Genomic DNA, 25,392 nt, shown 5'->3' with positions numbered 1-25,392 from the left:
CATTTCTTAATGGAGTAAAATCCGTTTTCTTTTGAATGCTCATTATTTTGAATATGCTCAATAAACACTTCAGTTTTCTTCTCCTGTCATCTAATCTAATCAACTCATTTGTCACCATCATCTTCGTGCGATGCTAAGTCACCTCTATGTTATTTTACATTAATAATCACTCACCGTGACCTTGATCTTTAATTTTCATTATATATACTAAATATTATGAAGAAACAAAAAATGCAACTTTAAAAAAGACTTTTTAAATTTTTATTCTTTACAAATTACGAAACTAAAATTTTCAGTCAATTTCAAAATTAGCTTTCAAAATAATATTTGGCAACAACTAACAATTAGACATCGTCATTACTCGTTATGCCCTGTTTGTACATGTCAGAATGGATGTGGATAAGAGTACATGTAAAAATATAGCAACAATGTATGACTAAATGGGTTGTAGGAATGGTGTACATATAATCAGGAATCTTTGGAACAATGCACGAGCCATTACTTACTTACTTATGGCTTTTAAAGTAACCCGGAGGGTCATTGCTGCTCTCACATAAGCCCGCCATTGGTCCCTATCCTGTGCAAGATTAATCCAGTCTCTAGAGTCATATCCCATCTCCAATTTATATTATCCTCCCATCTATGTTTTGGCCTCTCCAAAGGTCTTTTTCCCTCCAGCCTCCCAATTAACACTATATGCATTTCTGAATTCGTCCATACATGCTACATGCCCTGCCCATCTCAAACGTCTGGATTTAATGTTCCTAATTATGTCAGGCGAATACAATGCGTGCAGTATTGCATTGTGTAAATTTCTCCATTCTCCTGTAACTTCATCCCCCTTAGCCCCAAATATTTTCCTAAGAACCTTATTCTCAAACACTCTTAATCTCTGTCTCGAAGTGAGAGTCACAACCATAAAGAACAACCAGTAATGGAACTGTTTCATAAATTCTAAATTTCAGATTTTTTGACAGCAGACTATATGACAAAAGCTTCTAAACCGAATAACACGCATTTCCCGTATTTATTCTGCGTTTAATTTCCTCCCGAGTGTCATTTATGTATGTTACTGTGCTCCAAGATATTTGAATTTTTTCACCTCTTTGAAGGATAAATCTCCAATTTTTATATTTCCATTTCGTACAATATTCTGGTCAAGAGACATAATCATACACTTTGTCTTTTTGGAACTTACTTCCAAACCCATTGCTTTATTTGCTTAAGTAAAATTTTCGTGTTTTCCTTAATCGTTTGTGGATATTCTCCTAACATATTCACGTCATCCGCAAAGATAAAAAACTGATGTAGACCAATCAATTCCAAACCCTCTCTATTGCCCTTAACTTTCCTAATGGCATATTCTAGAGCGTAGTTAAAAAGTAAAGGTGATGTGCATCGCCCTGCTTTAGCCCGCAGTCAATTGGAAAGCATCCAACAGAAACTGGCCTATACGGACTCTGCTGTATGTTTCACTGAGACACATTTTGGTTAAACTAGTTTCTTGGGAATACCAAATTCAATAAGAATGTTATATAAAACTTCTCTCTTAACTGAGTCGTATGCCTTTTTGAAATCTATGAACTGATGTACTGTACCCTTATACTCCATTTTTTCTCCAATATTTGTCAAATACAAAAAATTTGATCAATAGTCGATCTATTACGCCTAAAACCACACTCATGCTGCACAAGCCACGCATATTGTATTTCCAGTCATATAACTTCGATGTACAATAGCATGCACACAATTATAATTTTTATTTCCTGAAAACTTATTTATTTTATAAGCTTTGTTCAAAGTGGTTTCTGTCTCATTCACACATTTCCAACACTTTTTATTTTATAAAATTTAAATTACACTCAAACTTTTTCCATATGTAAGTCTTTTAATAATTTTTTCACATAGGACGTAAAGCATGTTTTATTTACATGGTCATGTTGCTTCACAAAATAAAATTTGCTGGAGCAAAGATATTTCTCAATTAATACACAAAGTTCCATTAAATAATGGTGCGCTGTAACTGCAAGCATAACACAGCATACTGGATTAACAATTACAGCTGGCATGTTACTGCAACTGAAGCAATACAGTCTACAGGAATATACATCGCACTATAGACGAACTTAAAGAAAATAGAAGAAATACGTGTCAAAATTTTATCAAAGATATTGGGAATGCACGTGGGCCAGAATCTCAATCTAGCTGGAAGAAATTATATTTTTCAAAGTCACTGAAGTTGGTGTTTCTACTCTGCAAACACTAACTAGATGTCTGCACTTCAGAAATCCGCAATGCAGAAAGGGATTCAGTAAGATTAACAGTAAATACTTAGCGGAAGTTTATGATTGATAAACACCCAGACAGTCTGCACCCAGTTGTGCGTTGGAGTGATGCAAGGGAATATGATTCTGTGTTGTGCTTAAGTAAAATATTTTTTTAATTCCAAGTGCAAAGTTTGCCCAAAGGTAAGAAATTTGGTATATATGAAGTTTTATTTATTTATTTCATGCCAAATACTGTAATAATAATATTCGACATCACAAGTACTGAATTAAAAATTGAATTTTCGGTCATGAAGCTCGAGAAGAAAAACTTTTCAGAATCATCATATGAGTATGATTATAAACAGGAGTGTGTTAACAGAGTATACTTATGGAAATTAAGAAATCTATTTGTTATTTTATGAATGATTTTAAGAAATAGTAGAAAGTGTGAGGGGCATAAAAAGACAGAGTTCTGGTGAAATATCAGAATGGTTGAAAGCTGAAGTGAATTTTCTTTAATAGAAACCCAGAGGTGTAACATTACGAGATCCACTGCCGTTAGTTTTGGGTGTTGGGCGGCCAAAAAATCCCTTTCATGAGGCAGGACTCAAAACAAAAATTATTATTCTTTTGCTTACAAAGGAATTTTCTGAAAAATAACTTATGCTCGCAACTGAAATGTTTCTCCATTCTTCCAGTAAGCGAGATGGAAGGTTCTTCCACTATATCATTGGGTTTCTATTCAAGAAACTTCACTTCAGCTTTCAACCATTCTGGATACTTTGCCAGAGACCTGTCTTCCTTCGTCTAGCACAACTTCCTTCTTTTCTTAAAATCATCTGTAAAATAACAAAGAGATTTCTTAATTTCCTTAAAAACACTCTCCCATTTATAATCTAGTCAAAACATACTGATATGATGATTCTGAAGAGCTTTTTTTCCTCGAGCATTAATTTATATAACTATTTACGAGTCACCTAAGGTTACCTAAAATAAAAGAATTTATTTTGAAAAAAGTGCATGTTTGCCATTAAACCGCAATATGGGATTTAAAGTCCAAATATTGTTTTGTATTTTGGTCACAAAAAATCCGTGCAAGCAAGTGTCGATTTTTTTAAACCTCAGTATAAAGATGAACTTCATGACTGAAAATTCAATTTTTGATTCAGTCATTTCGAACATTATTATTACAGTATTAACATGGAATAAATTAAGCTTTATATACGGGCAATTCCATGATTACTGACATTAACATTCAGTAGTCCTATTTACCACTAAATTTGTTTCCCTTTCTTAACCATGAACTCCTGTTTGGGAAAATCTATCAGATATCAATGGGCTTTATGTAGATAAGCAATAACAGCAACAAGAGTTTCATTGTTTCATTTTATTTTTCTTATAAAAAATGAAAACTTCATTGTTACTGACATAACATGATACGGACACAGATTTTATAATGAAATGTTTAATGATGAATTTCTCTGAAGTTATATAATAAAAAGGCAATATGAATATAATTTACGAATTTGATATAGATTTCCTTTTTTCATAATCATTAACACTTTTATTAAATGTAAATAACATATAAAACATACATTTTAAATAACGTTACGTGAATTATATTCATTTATCTCTTTTTAAATCATGCAAGAAAATTATAATCGTATTTAATTCAGGATCAAAATGGTAAAAATAATTATTACAATATAAATGGACAATTCTCCTAGACTTAGAAGATATTGTAGAGCTTTCCAAGACAATATCGTACACTTTTTTGACAAATAGAATGTGGAAATATTCTATTTCTTCACTGTGCTTGGCATCTTCAATATGGTTCTGCTGAATGTTACTGCTACACCTTTTACATGTCGCACATTATCAATGACCAATGAATATGATGTTCTATTTACTTAATTCAAAACAGCTGTAAATATGATAAAGCTCTTGTTGACTCAATGTGCGGACTCTGGTGTTTTATCCCAAAATTTTCTGCAAAATATTTTTTTAATATAGCATAATAGGTTGCAAGGTTTCCTTTCAGATATTGTATTACTTGCAGTTGTGTCTTTGAAAAGAAACATAGTTTGCGGAAACCTTCATGTAGACGTCTGATCAATATACTTCAGTTTCAACAAGACAGGTGATTGCTTCCATTTTATTTGTGTCTGTCCATTGATGAAAACAGCAAAATTTGAGTTTCTAATTCAGTACTATCTGGAAATATAGTGTGTTAGTTGGGAGGCCAGAGGGGATAAGACCTTTGGGGAGGCCGAGACGTAGATGGGAAGATAATATTAAAATGGATTTGAGGGAGGTGGGATATGATGGTAGAGACTGGATTAATCTTGCTCAGGATAGGGACCAATGGCGGGCTTATGTGAGGGCGGCAATGAACCTCCGGGTTCCTTAAAAGCCAGTAAGTTAGTTAGTTAGTACTATCTGGAAATAGATTTGTAACACGTGAACATTTTCACTGATTTATTGATAGAAAGGATATTTTTTTCCAATACACTTTCATAATCCGTCAATAAGAAGTCTGCATTTTCATGATAATGACAACAGCTAACATTTTGATCTTTTTCAGAAAATAGAAGTACATATTTTGGTCGTAATCTAGCAAACTTACATTTCTTAATTAAACATCTGGATATTCACTTTTAAAAACTCTATATGCTTCCATTGCTGCCATCATATGCACTCTCTTCTGTTTTCTTTCTTTCCTCAAGCGACAAAATCTTTGTGCTCTGGGAATACACTCGACACTAGACCACTTTCGTAAAACTGTAAACAGCTGAATAATCATGAGAGTTTTCACCTTCCTTCTGCTTAATTTCTCTAGTTTCTACAACTCCAAACTTTTCTGCAAGTATCTTTCTTGGAGATGTTGGTAACGACCTTTGTACTTGTCTGAGGTGTTGGAAAAGACTTAAATGGTGATTCATATCCAACATTTCTTACCAATGCGTCAGCCTTTTATTTCTCTCTGTACTTTTTCATTGGTAATTTACTATTATTTTCAGTTTCTTTTTTCTTCTGCACTCTAGACCATTTCTTTCTTAAAAGTGCTTACTATTTTGCATTCTTTTCTTTGATTTCTTTCTTTTTTTTTCGTCACTTAGATTCTCCCTCTATTTTCTATCCCTTTCAGCAGAAGATTTTGGAGGCATATTGTCCGAAACCTTGATATTTGAAGTCAATAATTAAAGAGAGTTAGATCAGTAACACTATGGAATGTTATGTCAGTAACACCAATAGCTTTAAATTAGTTTCGAAAAAAATCACAGATTGCATGAACTGAATGGTAATAAAGTTTGTTAGAACCTGTATAGTCAGTTTAAGTTCACTGCTGGTAATTTATTTTTTACATCAATTTTTAATAACATTTATGTTACTGACGTAACACAGAAAATAGCATTGTTTATAGCTTATGTTGAACATCATAGTGACTTTTCAGAATAATCATTTTATGATAAAAGTTATCGTAACCTTTCGTCTTACACGAATATTTCTTTATTTTTAATTATATGATCAATAAAGTTTCAATTACCTACTTGAGAAAGGACACATCAATGCTGAAATACTCTCAGATGCATGTATACAAAGAGTAGGGAAAACCGACTTCTATAGCAAAAAGTAATTCAAATTGGTGATTAAAATATTACAAGCAGTCATTATAGATGTGAATAATGTTACAAGTTTTCAGAAAAGATCATATTATTTTTTTAAGCCTGATGTCATTTTCGTGGAGTTACCCATACACCTGAAGTACTTACCTTTGGGCAGACTTTCTACGTGAAATTTAAAAGATATTTTGTTTAAGCACAACACAAAACAATATTCCCTTGCATTTCTCCAATACACAACTGGCTGTTTATCAATCATCAACTTCCGCTATTTATTTATTGCTGTTAATCTTTCTGAATCCCTTTCTGCATTGCAGACATCTGGTTAGTGTTTACAGTGTAGAAACATCAACTTCAGTGACTTTGGAAAACAATTTTTTTTTTTTTTTTTTTTTTTTTTTTAGAGAGTCTGGCTCACTGTGGAATGGCTCAATGCAGATCAATACCGCTTTGAGCAGCTCCTGTAACACGGGTTAATACTCGTGAAGAAACAAATCATGCTGTTATTAATTAAGTTTACATGGCTAGAAATTAGAGGCACAATCTGTGTGTGTTTTTTCTTTTAAATGATTGAAACTTTGTTAAAAGTAAAGTTTAGTTAAAGAGAGAAACACCAATGCATTCACAAAATAACTAGGTTTAACATTTTCAACAGTTTTCATTTTAGCTTCGTTGACATTTCTCTTAAAGCTATGTTGTGTGGGTTATTCAATTTCCTTGACATACGCTTTAGAGTCAGATATAACAAAAATTAATAAATGTAATGCAACTAAGAACCCAGACAGAAAGTGAGCACATCTCAATCACTGCCAAGTAAAGAACTGTGACTCTCTGCACAATATGTAGATATCTTGTGTTATAAATTATGACATCTCATCAGTTTTCTGATGCCTCACAAAAATAAAAATTACATATATTATTTTCTGCAATAAAATATACCAGTATTTTTATCAAACCATTACTTTTCTAGCCTAATTAATGAATAAAACAATATAGTGTGTGTTCCTCATTGGTAACAAGTCAGTTATGTGCAAATAAATTATAAACTGTATGTAGCAGAAAAAGTCTTGATCTTGTGTAACTGTGACATTACTAAATGGACAAGAGATGTCTTCACGTGACCTTTCTCCTCCTTCAATATAATAAAAAGTAAGGAAATACTCGAGCACTATGCTTGAAACATCATGTTCTCATAATAATAATAATAATAATAATAATATAAAAAAACTTCCCACCTCTGTTGTTCACTGCCGTCCATGCTGTCATCTTCATGTTCATTCCATCTACTGTCTTTTCTGTCTCTGTCATTCTTTGAATCTCTTCCTCCTTGTTTGAAAAGTTTCGATTCTTTACTACCTCTTGAATCTCTTGGAGACTCTGTGTAGTCCCTATCTCTACCACCATCACTCAATCTTGTTCGTACATCTCTCGCAATTTTCAAGTCTCTTGGTTTGTTCATTTCACGTCCATCGCGAAAATCTCTTACACGATTATTCTGTGACCCTTGTCCTCTCCTGTCCAAGTCTTCCCTGTTCATCCTCTTGTCGCCTTCAGAATATCTTTTGTGATCATATCTTTGATATCTGCCTTTGACACCTTCGTAACTGTATCTATCTCTGCTATCCTCCTCTTCATCTGGATAATGTTCCTCATCTTTATGTCGATATTCTTCACGGTACCTATCCACTTTGCACTCTCTATCTCTATTAGACCTTCTCATCCTGTAAAACAATGAAAAGCAATTAATGAAAGAGTATCAAGGCAATAATTATAGTCATGATAATACTATTAGTGTAAGCCATCTTGCAGGAAGAAAGAAACTTAATGATCCACACTTTCATCTTGGATTGAATAGTTGTGAAGGTGTTCGATCCCAACAGGGTAGCACATAGTAATAATAAGAAGAGCACCCAATTGCGAAAATGCTACGAAGATACTAATAAATCAGATAATTCCCTTCTCTTATTTAATGGTGTACTTGCACATTTAGCTTTGAGAATAGAACTCTGGACATAATACAAATTCAGCATTCTACCCATGATTTGTCCTTTCGGTAATTGGAGACGATGATAGAATTCACTGTGCTGACATGATATGAATACTGGGAAAATAAACACACAAAAATGAAATGAAAATAATACGAGCCATATAAAATGAATTACCGGTTAGAGAAATATATGAAATTGAAGATGTGGTCAAATGGACTACAAAAAGAAGAAAAGGATGGAAAGACTATGTTTGCAGAAAGGCTTTAGAAAGACTATAGGAAATCTAAATTTTAGCAAATCAAGATCATTAGGACGGCAATGCAATGGCAAGACTTATAGCAAGATGCAATTTGGAAAGTACAACATTTCTAAGCATCACCAACCACAAATAATGCAGGTGCAAGTTCTGTAATATGTTTGTTAGTGCAGTTCCAATAAAGTCCAATTTTTTCCAACATATATTAAATGAGAATTATATGGTCTACTATCTCCTTATTGAGATGCACATAGACTTCACGTCTTACTGGTTATTAAAGTTTTACAAAAGTGTTTCTAACCCAAACTACACAATTTGGAATTTTAACTGGCAGTGCAGACACTCAATTTTCTCTTCTCCATTATCTATTCTGCAATTACGAGGTTAGACACTTGCCGCTGGATCTGTGATATGCAGGATGAAACCTGGCAATGTCAAAAAACACGTTGCATTTCCACCATCACAGGGGAAAACCTTACCAACAGGAAGGTGAAACGAAAACAATCCGAAAAAACTTCTCTCAATATTCCCTGTGCTGGACTCAACACACAGCAACACTGAACAGCATGCATTGGATGTTAATGAGTCAGATCAAAGCTTCAGTCTTACGGCTAGAGTCAATGATTTTGACCATTGCAAAAAAGAAAATAAAAACTTGAAGAGCAAGTGCTTACTTTAACTGGTGAGTCATGGATATCAGTATTGCAGTATAATATGTATACGAAATTCCTATCATGCAAATGCGTCATTAGTCCATTCATCCTCCCTTTGCATTATAATTTAATTCTTTCAAATAAATCTCTCCTCTAAATTATATTTAATGTTTCTTTTTTATCAGAAATAATCTGATTTAGTTTTCTACTATTTAAAGCACAATTCTTTTACTATCCTGTTATGTGATTGAAGTTCATGCTTTGTTTCTGCATGTGAAACTGTTAAATTGTTCCCCTAACTACACATATAGCAAAACCATTTTTTTCTCTTCCACATTTTGTTTCTAGTTTAGTTCTCAAATTGTTCTTTGTTCTCATGTTATGTTTCTGAATTATTCTTTCTAACTTTCCAGTAGTACCAAACATTCACTTTTGTATTTTTATATGTTTTCAATCTGATGATGTAATTCCTTGTTCCTGGTTTCTTTCTTCATACATAGGTTGGACCATAAGTCACTGAAACCCCTACGAATTGCATATCAGTAATGTAATTTATGAATACTTGAAATACCATATGGTGACATTCAAGGTGTTGTGGCAACAAGAACAAACACTGTTGGTAGCAGTGACTGGTGTGATAAACATCACGCCAAAATAATGAAGTTTTCCAGTTGTGTGGGATCTTGGACTTAAGCGATAGTAAGATAAGAGTAACTTTTTGATTGACGAATGCTTAATTGTGCCTGTTTGAATCCACAGAAGACCATAGTGTGACGGATTATGGTGCTGTATTTGATAATTAATAACAACTGCCTCACTGAAAACCAGTTCATGTCAGACTGGTTCATTATCATGAAGATATAAGGTTTCAGGACCACAATCAGTTTTGTCATTGGAAACTCAAAACTTTTAAGTGATCTCGTTCATGCAATCTTCTTTCTGGGCGGCCAAGATCTTGTCTTGCATGAGGCTGGTATTTCGTAGCTAGTTTGGCAGTCTTTCATCTTCCATCCTATGAATATGTTGCAGCCATTGTGTTGATATTGTTTAATTTCTTCTGCAATGTTTTCAGTGTTCAATTCCTCACAGATTTAATGTTTTTCTTCTTAACTAATCATGTAAAAACAAGAAGTGGTATAAGAAATTCTAAGAGATTGCATATGTGCTACTTCTAACAATTATCAGTATTATATTTAATCTTAGCTTCTGAACTGAAGTATAAATTTTTATGTCCAGAACCAAGCCCTGTTCTCAATAAGGACTTGCCATTTGTCAGAGCTGAGGCTGGCCGGCAGCTTACTTCATTGAACATTGTCTCAGACAGAACAATTTCGTCTTGAATTGTCTGATGCCAGACAAGACTCTTTTAGTCTGTCTAGGACTGTATCGAACAGTATTTCACCACGACATATGTAGTTGGTTTTCCCATGCACTGCTAATCTTAACTGTGACATTATTGCAACCGACAACGAAATAGTAAATGATCTATTATTTTGAACCAATAAATTCATGTATATTATATGTATTATAAATGCATTAATTTCTTTCGCAACTTCTTCCCACAGTTTATCTACTAGGTCCTTCTTATGTTGTCTTTTTCAATGTATAAGCAAAGAGTGGGGCCTGGCACATGCACAAAAACAAGCCTACCTGCATCTACATCCATTTTATATTCAATTGAAAAATATTAGTAAATATAATGTAATAATTATCACCCACACAGTTTAAAAATAAAACATATTGAACATAATATAATGTATAGTTATCTTATTTTCAAAATAGTCACTCATATTGAATTACACCAACACTAGAGGTGTAAGTAGGTAATCCCTCCTGTATGACAGCAATTGCATATGTATATCGCAAAACAGCTAATATTTTCTCCCAGATTTGTTAATTGGAAACTTTGCATCAATGCTGGAATTTCTCACTTCTTGAAAAGAGTATCCATCTTTAAGTCTAGAAGTCTCTCACACTCCAGAAGGCTGCACATATAAACCACAAATTTTTCCCAACTATGTCCAGTTACTAGTCCGAAAATTCTTTTCAATGATATCGACAATTTCAAAAAATATCTAGTATAAGAGAGCATGAACTCTTGACAAAGAGTCTGCCAGGAAATATCTCCTTTTATGTTCAACAGCTATTTTCTGTACAGCTCAGATCATCACAATCTCGGGTAGTCACATGTAGTAAGTAATATAGTACATGCTTAAATCAAGATTTTAAGAAATCTAGAATAAGTCCAGCAAAGTTTCACATTGGTTTAAAAGAATTGTCAAATGATTTCCCTCTTCTTTTCCTTCACAAGAGGAACGAGCAAAATTCAGCAAGGACGGAAAGAACCAAAATGTACTTGTAAATAGAACTGTGCCCTTTGAGCGGTGGTATTTTCTTACGTACCTAACTATCCAAAATATGTTGCCAAATTTGCAAAACACCTACATTATCCATGCAAACAGACTAAAATCAGTCACAATGCAAAAAATAACACTTACAAAGTTGTAGCCGATTGTTGGCACCTGGCACCTGGTTCATGGTTCATGGTTCATGGTTCTAACTTTCCCACTACCTGGACTACTCTCATTTTCCTTAATCAGGATTAACAAAACATCAAGGAAAATGACAGAATTGACAATTTGGTATCTGGAGAGCAGCAGGTCACTGTTCTAGTATATTGGAAGTCAGCATAGTAACCAGATATATATAGTGAAAGCCTTACTCCATCAGACAACAAACTAAAGTATATGTATATTCATATATAAGGCCCCACCGTCCTCACTGAATAATCAAGTCTATCCATATGTAGTCAACATGTAGATACCTATTATTGGAGAAAAATTCGTTCTAGCACCGGGAATCGAACCCAGGACATCTCAGCTATGTGAGTTATGCCGAGACCCGATTTACAAGGCCGGCCATTGATGATACAAAGGAGGAAAGTTTGGCTAGCACCTTGAATCGGGTCTCGGTATAGCTCAAATGGAAAGAGCATTCAGCACACATAACTGGAAGGTTCTGGGTTCGATTTCCGGTGACGGAACGAATTTTTCTCCAATAATAGGGATTAACAAACTAAAGCTTTGTCTGGATTTGGATGTTGATGTTGACCTTCTTTCAACCACTTGCAGTTATTATTTTCATCACACCAACGAAAGTACTGAGTAGTATGTATGTATGTATGTATGTATGTATGTATGTTTGTGCATGTTATAATTTCCCTCATCAATTTCTGATCTTAATACATATTACAAACATATTTTTCACTAAATCCTATATCCCACTATGGGCTATTCAAGTCAGCAGTAACTTCGCCAACACCTAGTGATGGTGATTGTGGTGCAGTGGGGAAGACTATTATTTTTGACATGAGCAGTGATTAATCTGTCAATCCATATCAACATGCACCTAATGCAACAGTAGAATTTACTCACCAGTCCCTTTCAATCTGGCGGTCACAGTAGGCATCTCCCATATTATAATTATCATGTTCTACCTCAATATTCATGTATTCTGAAATATAAGTTCAGTGTTATTAATCTCAGCAATATCAACAAGTTTGTTTCTGATGAACTAATGAGTAATGACTATATTAATAAATAAGCAGTAGGGTCATTCCACAGTAAGTGATTACTACATGCTAAAAAATAAAAAATGAATCAAATAATACTGTACATGTTATATGAGGGGGTCAGAAGCAAAGGGATACAAGTGACATTTCTAAGAACATGAGTTAAGTGCATCCAGGGAAACCTAAAACATTTAGAATTTTAGTGGCAAAGGGATACATCTTTTAACCACACCGAACACTAAAATTGAAATAAAAAATTTCACGGAATTTACGAAATCTTAAGTACTTTCAACCACATTTTCTCACAAATAACGTAAGTGCACTTATACCCCTTTGCTTCTGACCTCCTCATATATCATTCTAAAGCCGAATTAATGTAGATTTCAGATCTATCCTTTTTATGTTGATACAGTTATTCTTTTTCTTGTTATTTTAACTTTTATAAACCTGTGTGTTTTTTTCGGTGTTAGGCAGGGGACATCGATTTTACTATGTAATTGCTACTACGTAAAGGCATTGAAATCATTAATACTTGATGTTGGCACAACTCATTTAGGGTAATTAGGCTAGTGTCCAAATAATTTTGAAGTAGGATGATAATTATTGATTTTACATATTTGACAACTAAAAAATGTCCCTTCCATAACAAAAAAAAAAACTTCCAACTTTATTTGCTATGTCACAAGATCATTGTAGGAAGTTGTGGTTGGCACCCCTGATACTTTCCATTGACAGCTGTCTGAATGTGAAAATAATTTGAGATAAGTGTATCTATTAGATAAATAATTATTTCTTAGACTTTACAAAGTCAATTGTTAGGGAAGGGACAAGTGTTAGGAAGACATTATAACAATGAAACACACGTGATTTATCATAGCTATGACCACATCCTCTAGAATATTCCATCTTTACTACACAACCCAGTACAGATTATAATATATATGTAAATAATTAAATATATATTATATATAAGTACATTTTATTAAAAAAAATAGGTATAGGTATCCTACAAGCAAAACTCAGCTCGAACTCCTTGCACCGCATATGCCATACCCCTCTTACCCCCTGCAGTAGGCTTCAGAGCATGCATCATCTGCGTGAAACAGTCACGCCCGCTGGTTTCTGTGCACTGAGTTTTCTTTGTTGGATGCCTATAATAGTTATTGTGGTAACATCATATTGTTTTCTAATAGGTTCAATACTGGTTACCTATTATATAGGCATAGGCTATACATTTTCAAAGTGAGAATTCATTACTGGTATCTCTTAGGACAGGATGGTAGGATATAATTTCAATCTGCAGTACAGAGCTAAAGGGCTAAATTACGATTAAGAACTGGTCATTCCATGAAAATGCGACATTTTCACGAAAAAGGAAAAATCTCATGATATGTAATTTTTTTCGTTATGATCCCAATTTTTTGAATCTGACAACACTGATTGTGTAACAACACGTATGTGGGAGAAAAAGCATAAAGAAGTCTGTGGTTTAAGAGAGCGAAATTATCTATTAGAAATCACATATTTGAATGCACATTTAAGGCAAATAAATCATTACTTCTGTATGTTAAATTCAATTAATAATGAAGTGCTGACCTTTGTTAATAATTACAATGCATAGAAACCGTAATACAATGATTATTTCGTGCTTGATTACAATTATTACACAGGAAGGTTGAGAGTTCGTGTGTCACGCTCAAATGGACAGTTGTTTACATTTCTTCAAAACCATTTCAATTTTTAATGTTTCATAAATGTAAAAGTGAGACACGTCACATAACAATCAACTTCTTATATGAACAACATTTTGATTTATGTACAAATTCTATAAGAAAAAGACGTGACACACGAACAAAAATATTATGTTCGTGTGTCACTAAAGTTTATCCTCAAATCCAGTTACAATTTTTGTTGTTATTGCCAGTCTTTACGCTTAAACATACAGTAATTAGTAGTGGGATTTAAAATACTTATTGTTGATTTAGATAATTTTGTGTGTGTGTGTGTGTGTGTGTGTGTGTGCACACGCACCTGTGCGTTTTTTTTTTCCAATGTACATATACTGTAGGTTAAACACTTTCGAAAATATGTGTTCCATAATTGTTGTAAGGGGGAAAGGAACTGGCCACACTACCCCATTATTTCCAGGCCTAGTTGCCTCATAAGTGGTGTCTTCTTTGTATCACTTGTGAGGTTCGGACAGTTGCCTAAACAACAATTGTAAAAATATAGTGTGTAGGTCTAAAATTCGTATAAAACATTTAATTTATGTCTCAAGTTCGTATAAACTTTTTATTTTTGTTTAATTCCTTGCATTAAAAACTTACAAAAATGTATTTATGTTGATTTATTTCATATAAAAAAAAACAAGCTTATACAGTACATTTTGTGGTAAGTAGGTAGCCACCATACTAGGCCTATGTATGAATAAATTGGTGTAATTATTTGCACATTAGGTAAGTGGTACTACATTTCTGATATTAATTTGTTGTTGACCAATGCTAAGGATCTTGGATTTCTTCCATTCTCCTGTGATATTAATTTAAAATCGTTTTATTTAATAGTATTAATTAACTTACCCTAAGTATCATTCAGCAATTCTAAAAGATATGTATTTTTGTAATCTATATTAGTTCTATTGATATCATAAATATTTATACATTTTGAACATTTTTGATAGTATTTTCAAGAATTTAAATTGGGCTGATTACTTGGTTGGGTTTTGTCCGAGGTTTTCTCCAACCTTAAGGCGAATATCAGGTAATCTATGGCGAATCCTCGGCCTCATCTCACCAAATACCATTTCGCTATCACCAATCCCATTGACACTAAATAACCTAATCGTTGATACAGTGTCGTTAAATGGCCAAGTAAAAGAAAGAAGACATCAAATATACAGGGGAAGTTACAAAAGCTTGTGGTGGCGAAGAATTTAAAGTGTCTGTGATGTTCAAGGAAGGGAAGTATACAAATGGCTGACATATTGATGTATTCATCACATGACATTATACAGGAAATATCACCGCATATGGTTGTATAAACAACCGTGGGTATTTTAAATTTGAAAGTGTATTTTAGTGTAATCTGGTGTTGTTTCGTATAATAAGAACTGTAGGCATAGTGTATAAGTCTTCCACAAGAAATGATGTATAATAGTGCATTTAAAACAAATTAGTAACCAACATGACAGAAATGTTCGTGTGTCACAACATATTTGCAATATTTTATTTCTTAACGGCACTGTTATTTTTTTCTAAGTCTGTGATTTAGCAGTTACATGTACATGTAAGTGTCTTAATTGTTTGGAAAACAAGTGAAGGCATTTATATCATTTGGCACAATAATATGAACATTTTCCATTTTGGTAATAAATTAAGTGGCAAGAAAATGTTTGTGTGTCACACCATACAATATTTCATATTTTTTACATTATTAATTATTCATTTTCATTAAGAATTTTTTTATATACAGGGTGTAACAACTTTAATGTTTAGAATTTCTGGAACATGTTCCCTGACAAGTTCTACATCGATTAAACCTAACATACCTATATCCAAAGTTCTATAGGTTTGGAGTATTTGTACCCTAAAGTTAAATATTTTGAGTTTAATTTTATCGCTGAATACTGAAAGAAGTAACACCAATTTCCGAAAGTGACATGTCTATGTCATTGTTTTTATTATTACCATATTACATTTTAATATCAACTACTTGTGAGTATGAAAGAAGCAGTGCAAAGATGAAAAAAAATGTCCTTAAGATTCCAAACACTGTACTTCTTGCGGAAAAATGTGATTAATTCTGTCTCCACTCGAAATGTCCTCCTTGAGCGGCAATACAGTTCTCGGCTCTACGCAGAAGTCCATTTGTGGCTGATTGAATGGTACGAGAGGGCTGTTCTTTATTAATTCAGAAGCAGCAATGATTCTGTTTCGCAACTGTTCATGTGTGTCAACTTCTGTTACATACACCATTCTTTTCATATCTGCCCGCAGGTAATAATCCAAAGGCGTTAAATCAGGTGACCTTGGAGGCCATGCCTGAGGACCAACACGACCTATCCAGCGATTGAAAAAATGTTCATTCAAAATGTTTCGCACATGGAGAGAGGAGTGAGCAGGATGACCATCATGTTGGAAGTACATGTCATGTCTCACAGCCAACGGAACATCTTCCAGCAAACCTGGTAGTTCATTTCGTAAAAATAATTCATAAACTTCTCCTGTTACATTGCGATCGAAGAGGAATGGGCCTATAAGTCTGTCGTTTAACATACAGCACCACATGTTAATAGAAAATCGATGTTGAAAATGTCTTTCTCTTATTGCATTCGGGTTTTCATATGCCCATGTATGACTATTTCGAAAATTAATTATGCCATTTCTTGTGAATGTAGCCACAGCAGTGAACAAAATCTCTGCAACCAATTGAGGTTCAATCATTAACCAGTTACATAAATTCAAATGAGGAGCCAAATCTTGTGGCTCAAGATGCTGTACTCCTTGGTCGTGATACGGATACAAACATTCCTTACGTAGTGTTCTCCATACCTTCATATGATTTACATCGAGCTGTGCAGCAATCCTTCGTGTACTTAACCATGAATTTTCGTCTACAATATCAATAATCATGACTTGTACCTGTGCCTGTTCTTGTCGTTGTGCATTCTCCTTCTTCACACAAGCGCTTGGAAGTTGACCAGACTGTGAAATTTGCCAATAGGCACGTGAAAATACCTGTGCACTAGGAATCCTACGATTTGGGAACCGTGCTTGATATGCCAAAACAGCTGCTGTTGCATTGCCATCACACAGTCCATACACATAAACTATGTCGGCATATTCCTAATGTGTGTACACAAAAAGGCATGTTTTAATGGTCAAAACTCAATAAAAAGACTAGTCACAATACGATTTATTTTTCCCACAACTGTTATTTTAAAATGTTGTCTGTTTCGTTTCCTTAGCAACCTAAACAATTTTAATTTAATTTCTCTTAAAAGTAAAATTTCCCTCATTCACTGCTTTTCAAATGTTTCTTATGTACCTCTACTTAGTAATGCCATAAAATAAGCCTTGTATAAATGGAATAATGCTTGGAGCTGCAAGAAGTTCTGTTTTTTCCAGCTCTGTTATCTCTGTAACCTCTCAATTTCGGATATAGGTATGTTAGGTTTAATCAACGTAGAACATGTCAGGGAACATGTTCCTGAAATTCTAAACATTAAAATTGTTACACCCTGTATTTAGAAATGCTTATGTTAAAAGACAGTAATGTCTTTTTCATGAACTACCAAGTATTTAATTAAATATCCTGCGAAGATCATAGTTAATTACTTCAAAAATGTTACGTGTGTCACTATCCAATGACCCATTTAGTAATTTTTCAGTAATTGGGAATCATTGGAAATGTATTCCTAACTCTGATTTTATTTTTCACAATGGGTGTAAAAGGCGGTCAGAGCGTGGTGCCGACCACACCATCTCATTCTAGTGCCGAGGTCATGGAAAGCATGGGGCTCTAACTCCATGCCCCCCAAGTGCCTTCATGGCATGTTACGGGGATACCTTTACCTTTTACTGTCTATGGCTCTCACTATAAATCAATCTGTGAAAATGTTTATGCTCTTTAACTTAATTTCAAAATCATTTTATAACGAGTATATTTATTTCATATTCACCAATCTGGAGCCTAAAACACTTACAGAAAGGTGGGAAAAATGTGTAACAAGCTGAAGGAAGACGAAGAAAGGAATACTAATTACAAAACAAAAGGAAAGGAAAGGACCGTAAACATCAGAAACATGTGCTTGCCCCCCCCCCAAAAAAAAAGGGAAGGCGAAACGAAGGCAAAGGACACAAAAGAGATAGTCAACTAAAGGTTCAGCAGTGATGTCCTATACCCCTCAGGTACTAGGACGAGCAGTTTGTAGGGTAAGATCAGTTTTACAAATATCACCACAGGAAAAAAAATGAAAGTTTTGAACTCCCAGTTGTATGATCTATCGTCAAAGAAACAGAGTGAACTAGTTTCTCAGTCTACTCTCAAAAAATACTAATTATCAGATTCACTTCACAAAGATTCTTTAAGTGAAGATCTAATAAAGTAGATAGAAGATTTCTGCCACAGAGATGATGTAAGTCAAATACTTCTCTGTAAGAAGGATGTGGTGAGAAAAAAAGATAAAGAGAAGAAAACCCTTCAAAAAAGACGTTTCAATTCCAATATCAAGGAAGTTTATCCCCTAATCAAGCACGAATATGGAAATGTGAAAATTGGGAAGACAAAATTTTACAGTCTACATCCAGTAAGTTACTACTACACAAGACCATGAAGTTTACTTCCATTGGTATTATTGAATGGGCTAAAAAATAAAAAAGTCAGAATCTTGCTTAAATAACACTAATTCTATTCTAGAAGCTACCTTGTGTTGCAATCCTTCTGAAGGAGGTGTAAAACTTCTTTGTGACAGACTCAAACAAACTGTGACTGATGAAGAAATCAGTGTCAGATTTTATCAGAGTGTCAGATGAAGCAAAATTAAGATTTTGCCTTCTTAAATGTGAGGATCGAAGTGTTCTAAATATAAAGGACATTGTAAAGGCTGTGTCTGTTCCTACCATTGACAATCGACGATGTTACCACTTTAATGATGCACTACCAGTCACAGATTGAAAGAAATGTTCATTTTTATTAATATTATATGTGAGATACTTAATTTAAGCTGAACAGCAGCAATTATTGAGAGGGAGAATTATTTTGTGTTTCCTGCACCCTAAATTGTCCCTTCCCTAACAGTGGACCTGAAGTGTAAAGCCTTCATAATTTTTTTCTACATTAACGCAATATACAAATCCTTCACCAATTATTACTACATGCATGTGACAATCATTTGATTTTGTATTATATGATTCTCTGTTACAGTTGCTGTGAAATTAAAATTTACATTTCATCTTCATTTTTTTACAAATTTCTATGTTCCCTTCCCTAACTATTTTAACTGATTTTCAGAAATTTATTAAATTATACTTTGGAACTTTTGATAGGCCTATATTATTAGTATGTTACATACTGTGATTTACAGATATTTCTCTTTCAGCTATAATGGCCCTTCTGAGTGTCCCTTCCCTAACAAAGTACATACTGTGGAATGGCCCAGTAATAGGTTAAGCACTCTTCCAAGTGTCTTTTTTCATAAATTATAGTTAACTTACGTTTTTCACTTCTCCAATCTGGAGACATATGTCTAGACCTTCCTGCATACATTATTCTACCATCATCTGTTGAAAGGTGTCCTTATCCTTAAATATAAAACAAATATTGTTACGTCAACACAGATATTTTTCATTTCAATTAGCTTAATAAAATAAAATATGTCACATTATTAATCTCACATTCCTAAGTTCACTAAATAGATAAACTTAAGCTCATAAAAGTAGATTTACTTATTTTATGCTTTTAAGAAGAGACATTTTAACTTTAGAAACCAACTTTAAATACAGCAAAGACAACAGTGCTAATATGACAGTACTATTAATTACCAATGATTTTTGCTTTTTTATCACATGAAGTATAGAGGAAGTATTGTGACAATATAAAAAAAAAACATTGGTCCCGAAATTTTCGTGAAAACATAGGATTTCAGTAACCCTTACACCAAAGAATATCTTTTTAGCAGGATATCCATTAGTCTGTGAAAAACAATTTTCCCAACTATTGGATGGATCTGGTTCAAGTTCAGTAGTCCCAGTGTGAAAGGATTTGCTTTACAATAAGACTGAACATAAGAATAAAAATATTTCAGTAGATATAAATTACAAAATAATTAATGTAATAAATGTGTATCTTTTTCAGAAAGCAGCCCATCATCAAATATGGACTCATATTCCATACACACAATGATATTTCCAAATTCAAGGAAATTTCTCATGTTTGCTTTTCATGATGATCATGGACAAGAAATTTATTTTGCATAAATATGAGGTTGCAATTTTTTTTAGTTGCTTATTTAACGATGCTGTATCAACTACGAGGTTATTTAGCGTCGATGGGATTGGTGATAGCGAGATGGTATTTGGCGAGATGAGGCCGAGGATTCACCATAGATTACCTGGAATTCACCTTATGGTTGGGGAAAACCTCGGAAAAAACCCAACCAGGTAATCAGCCCAAGCGGGGATCGAACCCGCACCTGAGCACAACTTCAGACTGGCAGGCAAGAGCCTTAACAGACTGAGCCATGCCAGTGGCTTTGCAAATATTACAAAAAACTACGTACTTTTGCAAGCTCGAGCTTGCATTCTTTTGATCAAAACTGGCATGTGCTCTTCGAGAAAAAGTCTAGCTAAAAAAAACACATGCACGCACACACACACACACACACCGCGCATTCTGCCCATAGGCAGGTCTTTCACTGCAAACCCAGCATTCTCCAATCTTTCCTATTTTCTACCTTCCTCTTAGTCTCCAAATATGATTCACATATCTTAATGTCATCTATCATCTGGTATCTTCTTCTGTTTCGAGCTCTTCTCCAGTCCACCATTCCTTCCAGTGCATCCTTCAGTAGGCAGTTTCTTCTCAGCCAGTGACCCAACCAATTCCTTTTTCTCTTTCTGACCAGTTTCAGCATCATTCTTTTTTCACCCACTTTTTCCAACACAACTTCATTTCTTATTCTGTCTGTCCATTCACATGCTCCATTTTTCTCCATATCCACATTTCAAATACTTCTATTAGTTTTTCTTCATTTCGTCGTAATGTCCATGTTTCTGCTCCATTCAATGCCACACTCCACACAAAACACTTTACTAGTCTATTCCTTAGTTCTCTTTCCAGAGGTCCACAAATGATGCTCCTTTTTCTATTAAAAGCTTCCTTATTTGCCAACAGTAGGCACGTATTTCAATTAGTTTTTCCTTCATATTTTCTGGAATTTCAGCCAGTTGAACGAAAATGTCTAAAAATGGATTCACTGTCCATCAGTCACTGTCGTAATTGTTTTGAGCTTTTTTAGGAAAATACTCAAAAAGCTATTTAAATCTAAGGAAACTTTTGTCTATCATATATAGCTAAATTTTCTGTAAGTTCTTTAATACATTGAAATGAATCAAATTTCTTTTTGTCAAGGTGATATTGTGTGGTCGGGTAGCTCAGTTGGTAGAGCAGCTGGCTACGGACTGGAAGGTCCGGGGTTCGATCCCAGGTGGTAACAGGATTTTTTCTCATTGCCAAACTTTCAGAACGGCCCCAAGGTTCACTCAGCCTTCTATAAAATTGAGTACCGGGTCTTTCCCGGGGGTAAAAGGCGGTCAGAGCATGGTGCCGACCACACCACCTCATTCTAGTGCCGAGGTCATGGAAAGCATGGGGCTCTACCTCCATGCCCCCCAAGTGCCTTCATGGCATGTTACGGGGATACCTTTACCTTACCTTTACCAAGGTGATATTGACCAGAAATCAAACTTCTTTATAAATCTGCTGATTTGATCCCTGGCTGTTATTATATTGTCATCTTGGCCTTGCAAACTAGCAAACTACTCTTCAAAGTATGATAAAGAATATTTTCATATAACGAACCCTTTGTCATCACAAATTTTGCTGAAAATACGAGTTTGCAAAGTTCTTCCTTTAATAAAATTTACTACTACTTTCGCCTTATCCGGCATCATCAGGTAACATAAGAAATTAATATGCATGAACATAAAAATAGAAAGTGCACCAAACAGTCACCTTAAAGTATCATAAAAACATATTAAAAGACAAGTTGAAAGAGCATAAGTAACACTGAATTAATAAATGTGTACAAGAATGATAAACATATAAAATTATGAACTTACAACATGATATATTAGGTGAGATAAGTTAAAATTAATTAGGAATATAAAACCTTTAAATATTAGAATATGAATCACTATTCATGTGAAGCATAATGAATGTACATGACTTAGTACCAATAAATTAAATAGGCCTATTCAGTTCGTGAGGTAGGATGTGGCCGAAGAAAAGCTTAATGATAAATATGTTACATATGCATTACTATTTTCATTTTTTCATGGCACACCAGCGAATCATTCACAGCACACCTGTTATATCCCAAATTTTTGGAGAAACAACAATATGCATGTCCGTATTTTTATCCAGAATTATGGCAACCCTAAATAAGTATATTTTTGTTTTACTTACTAGAAGAGGTAAAAATGTGTTCATGCATTATAAGCTATATGTTACTTAGTTATCCCCTCTTTAACTCCGTCACCCCAGAAAAGAAAAGAATGAGCTTCAGTTGTTCAGCAGGCCCTGATCCACTAGACTGTAGTAAAGCCATGCAGAGTGAGAGAGAACCTTGGCACAATCCTCGCGCATTTGCCTACGTCTTGCAGAATACCCGTGATTTTAAATAAAGATTTATTATTTGGAGTAAATAGTATGAAAGGAAAATATTTCATGTGGGAAATAAATCTCTGAACTATGTGTTTTATGTGAAGTGCTTTGAATACCTAAGTTGCGTACTGAAAAATATATAATATCTCCATACTAAAATCGTAATCAGGATAACCAACATCCGGTAATGTGACGTCATGAATACAACTATATTTTGTATCATAATATCCAAATAAGAATACAAAAAAGCATGTGAATAATGTGTATGTTGTTTCTATTCTCAACCATTTTATCCTTTCACCATTCATCATACTGTCCTTCCCCGCTATGTTCACTGAAAAATAATGCCTGTAAATTGAAAATATCTTATTTTATAATATGGGCTATTAATATATATAGGCTTATTTCATTTATTTGTATTTTGTAGTCCTCATTCTCTCCTAAAGCTCCCAATATTGACTACTGGCTGGGAACCACAGCTTTAGATTATATTGGTGTGCCCCAGGAATTTAAATTACACCTTAAGTGTGCCACATGTTGAAAAAGGATGAAAAACGCTGTCCTAAATTGCAGCAATACCAAAAAAAGTTTAACAGTGAAATTAATTAATAGGCCTAGGATAAATTTCAGAATACGGATTCCTTCCTTTCCCTCTTACTTCAAAATTCCAACCTTGTGCACACACAAATTATTGACACTAAAAGTGCCTTTTCGTAAGCATGATGATGCGCATTCAACAAACACAGACAAACCCGCTCTTTTTAGTATTTGAAGATATAATTGTCAGTGAAGAATCCGTATACTGAAATTTTCCCGACATGTGGTCCCTGGAGATGCAGTTGATCGCATATGCAAGGCATAACAAAAGCCTAAACTGAATAAACCTAACCTGTAGATTCGTATATACAAGGTGTATAAGCGAAGGGGCGCGCTTCTTTTTCCGTAACTTATCCAAGTTGCATCTTAATTGAATAATTCTCTACTAACATAATAATATTGTTCTACGAAACTATTAGATTTACATTTACACAAATTTCATAAATAAAATGTGAAGAAACATTTAACAAGTAAATGGTGACAAATTCTACAGCATATTCACATTTTTTGAAATAATACTGCGAATATAGGCCTATGTTTACCGTAAGAAAACCCATATTGAAGAGATCCATTACACTAATCCATATCCACACAAAGTCAAAATTTTCAATCCAGAATCTCTTACCTCGATAAGATTCACTCCTCGTTCTTCAATCTGTAATACTTTATTTTATAAATTAAATAATGTATTTACTCCCAATTCGGCCTTTGTCTCGTATCTATAAACTAAAACAAGAGGTCAAAGATATCACGCAGAACTAACCGGCAAATATTACTATAGACTATACTAATATACACACTGAGACCCAGACGAAGAATTACATATAACGGCCATCTTTCAATGCACTTATGAATCTCAAAATGTACATCCGAATTCGATGGATCAATGGAAACATTAAATTGATTCACAGATCTTCTTCTTCTTCTTCGTCCTATCCTCTATGAAATAAAAAACAAATAAAAATCCGAACGCACCGAATGAATCCGTGACAGACTATGTTGTTTTTGTTGTAGTTTATTGACATTTCTGGCTTTGACCCAGAGGCCTTTAGGGTCTTATAAACGCAGGACGCCCTCTCCAGCCATTGTACATAAATAACAATAAAAATAAACTACTGACTTAAAATATGACATATTCTTTGTTTTATCGCTTCGGTTGTTACAGTTATAAGCAGAGCAGACAAAAGCCTAGATCATATATGTAACAGATAACTCCTCGCTACGTTAAAATCGTCAGCACTTTGAAGAGAACAACCGCCAGGATCGCCGTAAACGATTACGAGATGGCAGCACAGTCGCCAATGCAATTCAGATGGGAATTATGACGTGACTCCTTATGTATCAACTAGATGGCAGCGTAGTAAACATGACAAAGTTGTTAACCTCAAAGCCTATAAGCCCGACATATCTGTTACATATATGATCTAGGACAAAAGGCATCTTAATTACGGGATTTAAAAATTTAAACGTGCTTATAAGCCTCCTCTGCTAATGCAGCGTGACGTTATTGTCCACCGGTCCGGAGAGATTCGGAAGATTCCCGGTCGGGACAAGTTATCTGGTTGAGGTTTTCCCTTAACCCAATATGAGCAAATGCTGGGTAACTTACGGTGTTGGACCCCGGACTCATTTCACCGGCATTATCACCTTGATCTCATTCAGACGCTAAATAACCAAAGATGTTGATAAAGCGTCGTAAAATAACCTACTAAAAAAAAGAGAGAAAAAGAGATTCGGAATACGCTGGAAAAGCGAGCTAACCAGTTAAAACATGGCGGCCGGTAGTTCAAGCTAGTACCACAGTCTACTATATACAGTCGCGAAGCTTAATATGGCATATCTCGTAGGGTACATCGCGTGGCAAACTCCTCTCCCTATTTCCTGAGAAATTAACTATTTTCCATACCGCAAATTGGGGTAAACTCGGCCGCTGAGGTAAACTTAAAAATAGAAAAGGGGAAGATTTAAACCTTAATTTGACAGACATTGATTTATGAAGTTCATCATTTTTCAATTTTTTTTTTATTATTATTTTGAGTCGCTAACAGTGCTGA

At 34.3% G+C, this 25,392-nt stretch overlaps 1 protein-coding gene across 4 annotated transcripts in view; it reads right to left on the bottom strand.

Moving 5' to 3' along the window:
• Positions 1–24,368, bottom strand: part of LOC138707388 (RNA-binding protein 5-like) — a 132,414-nt gene extending 108,046 nt beyond the window's left edge. For 3 of the 4 annotated variants that reach the window (XM_069836747.1, XM_069836745.1, XM_069836748.1), the window contains exons 1-4: positions 23,964–24,368; positions 19,573–19,659; positions 12,222–12,300; positions 7,126–7,611 (exon numbers count right to left, since the gene is read on the bottom strand). In XM_069836747.1, the coding sequence (XP_069692848.1) occupies positions 7,126–7,611; positions 12,222–12,300; positions 19,573–19,624 (617 nt within the window). In that variant the 5' untranslated portion in view covers positions 19,625–19,659; positions 23,964–24,368. The remainder of the gene's footprint in view (positions 1–7,125; positions 7,612–12,221; positions 12,301–19,572; positions 19,660–23,963) is intronic. The other variant, XM_069836746.1, reaches the window with a different exon arrangement.
• Between the last annotated feature and the right edge of the window lie 1,024 nt (positions 24,369–25,392).

The sequence above is a fragment of the Periplaneta americana genome, chromosome 10, assembly GCF_040183065.1.
Source record: "Periplaneta americana isolate PAMFEO1 chromosome 10, P.americana_PAMFEO1_priV1, whole genome shotgun sequence".
Lineage (NCBI taxonomy): Eukaryota > Metazoa > Arthropoda > Insecta > Blattodea > Blattidae > Periplaneta > Periplaneta americana.
This window is presented reverse-complemented; position numbering and strand designations above follow the sequence as displayed.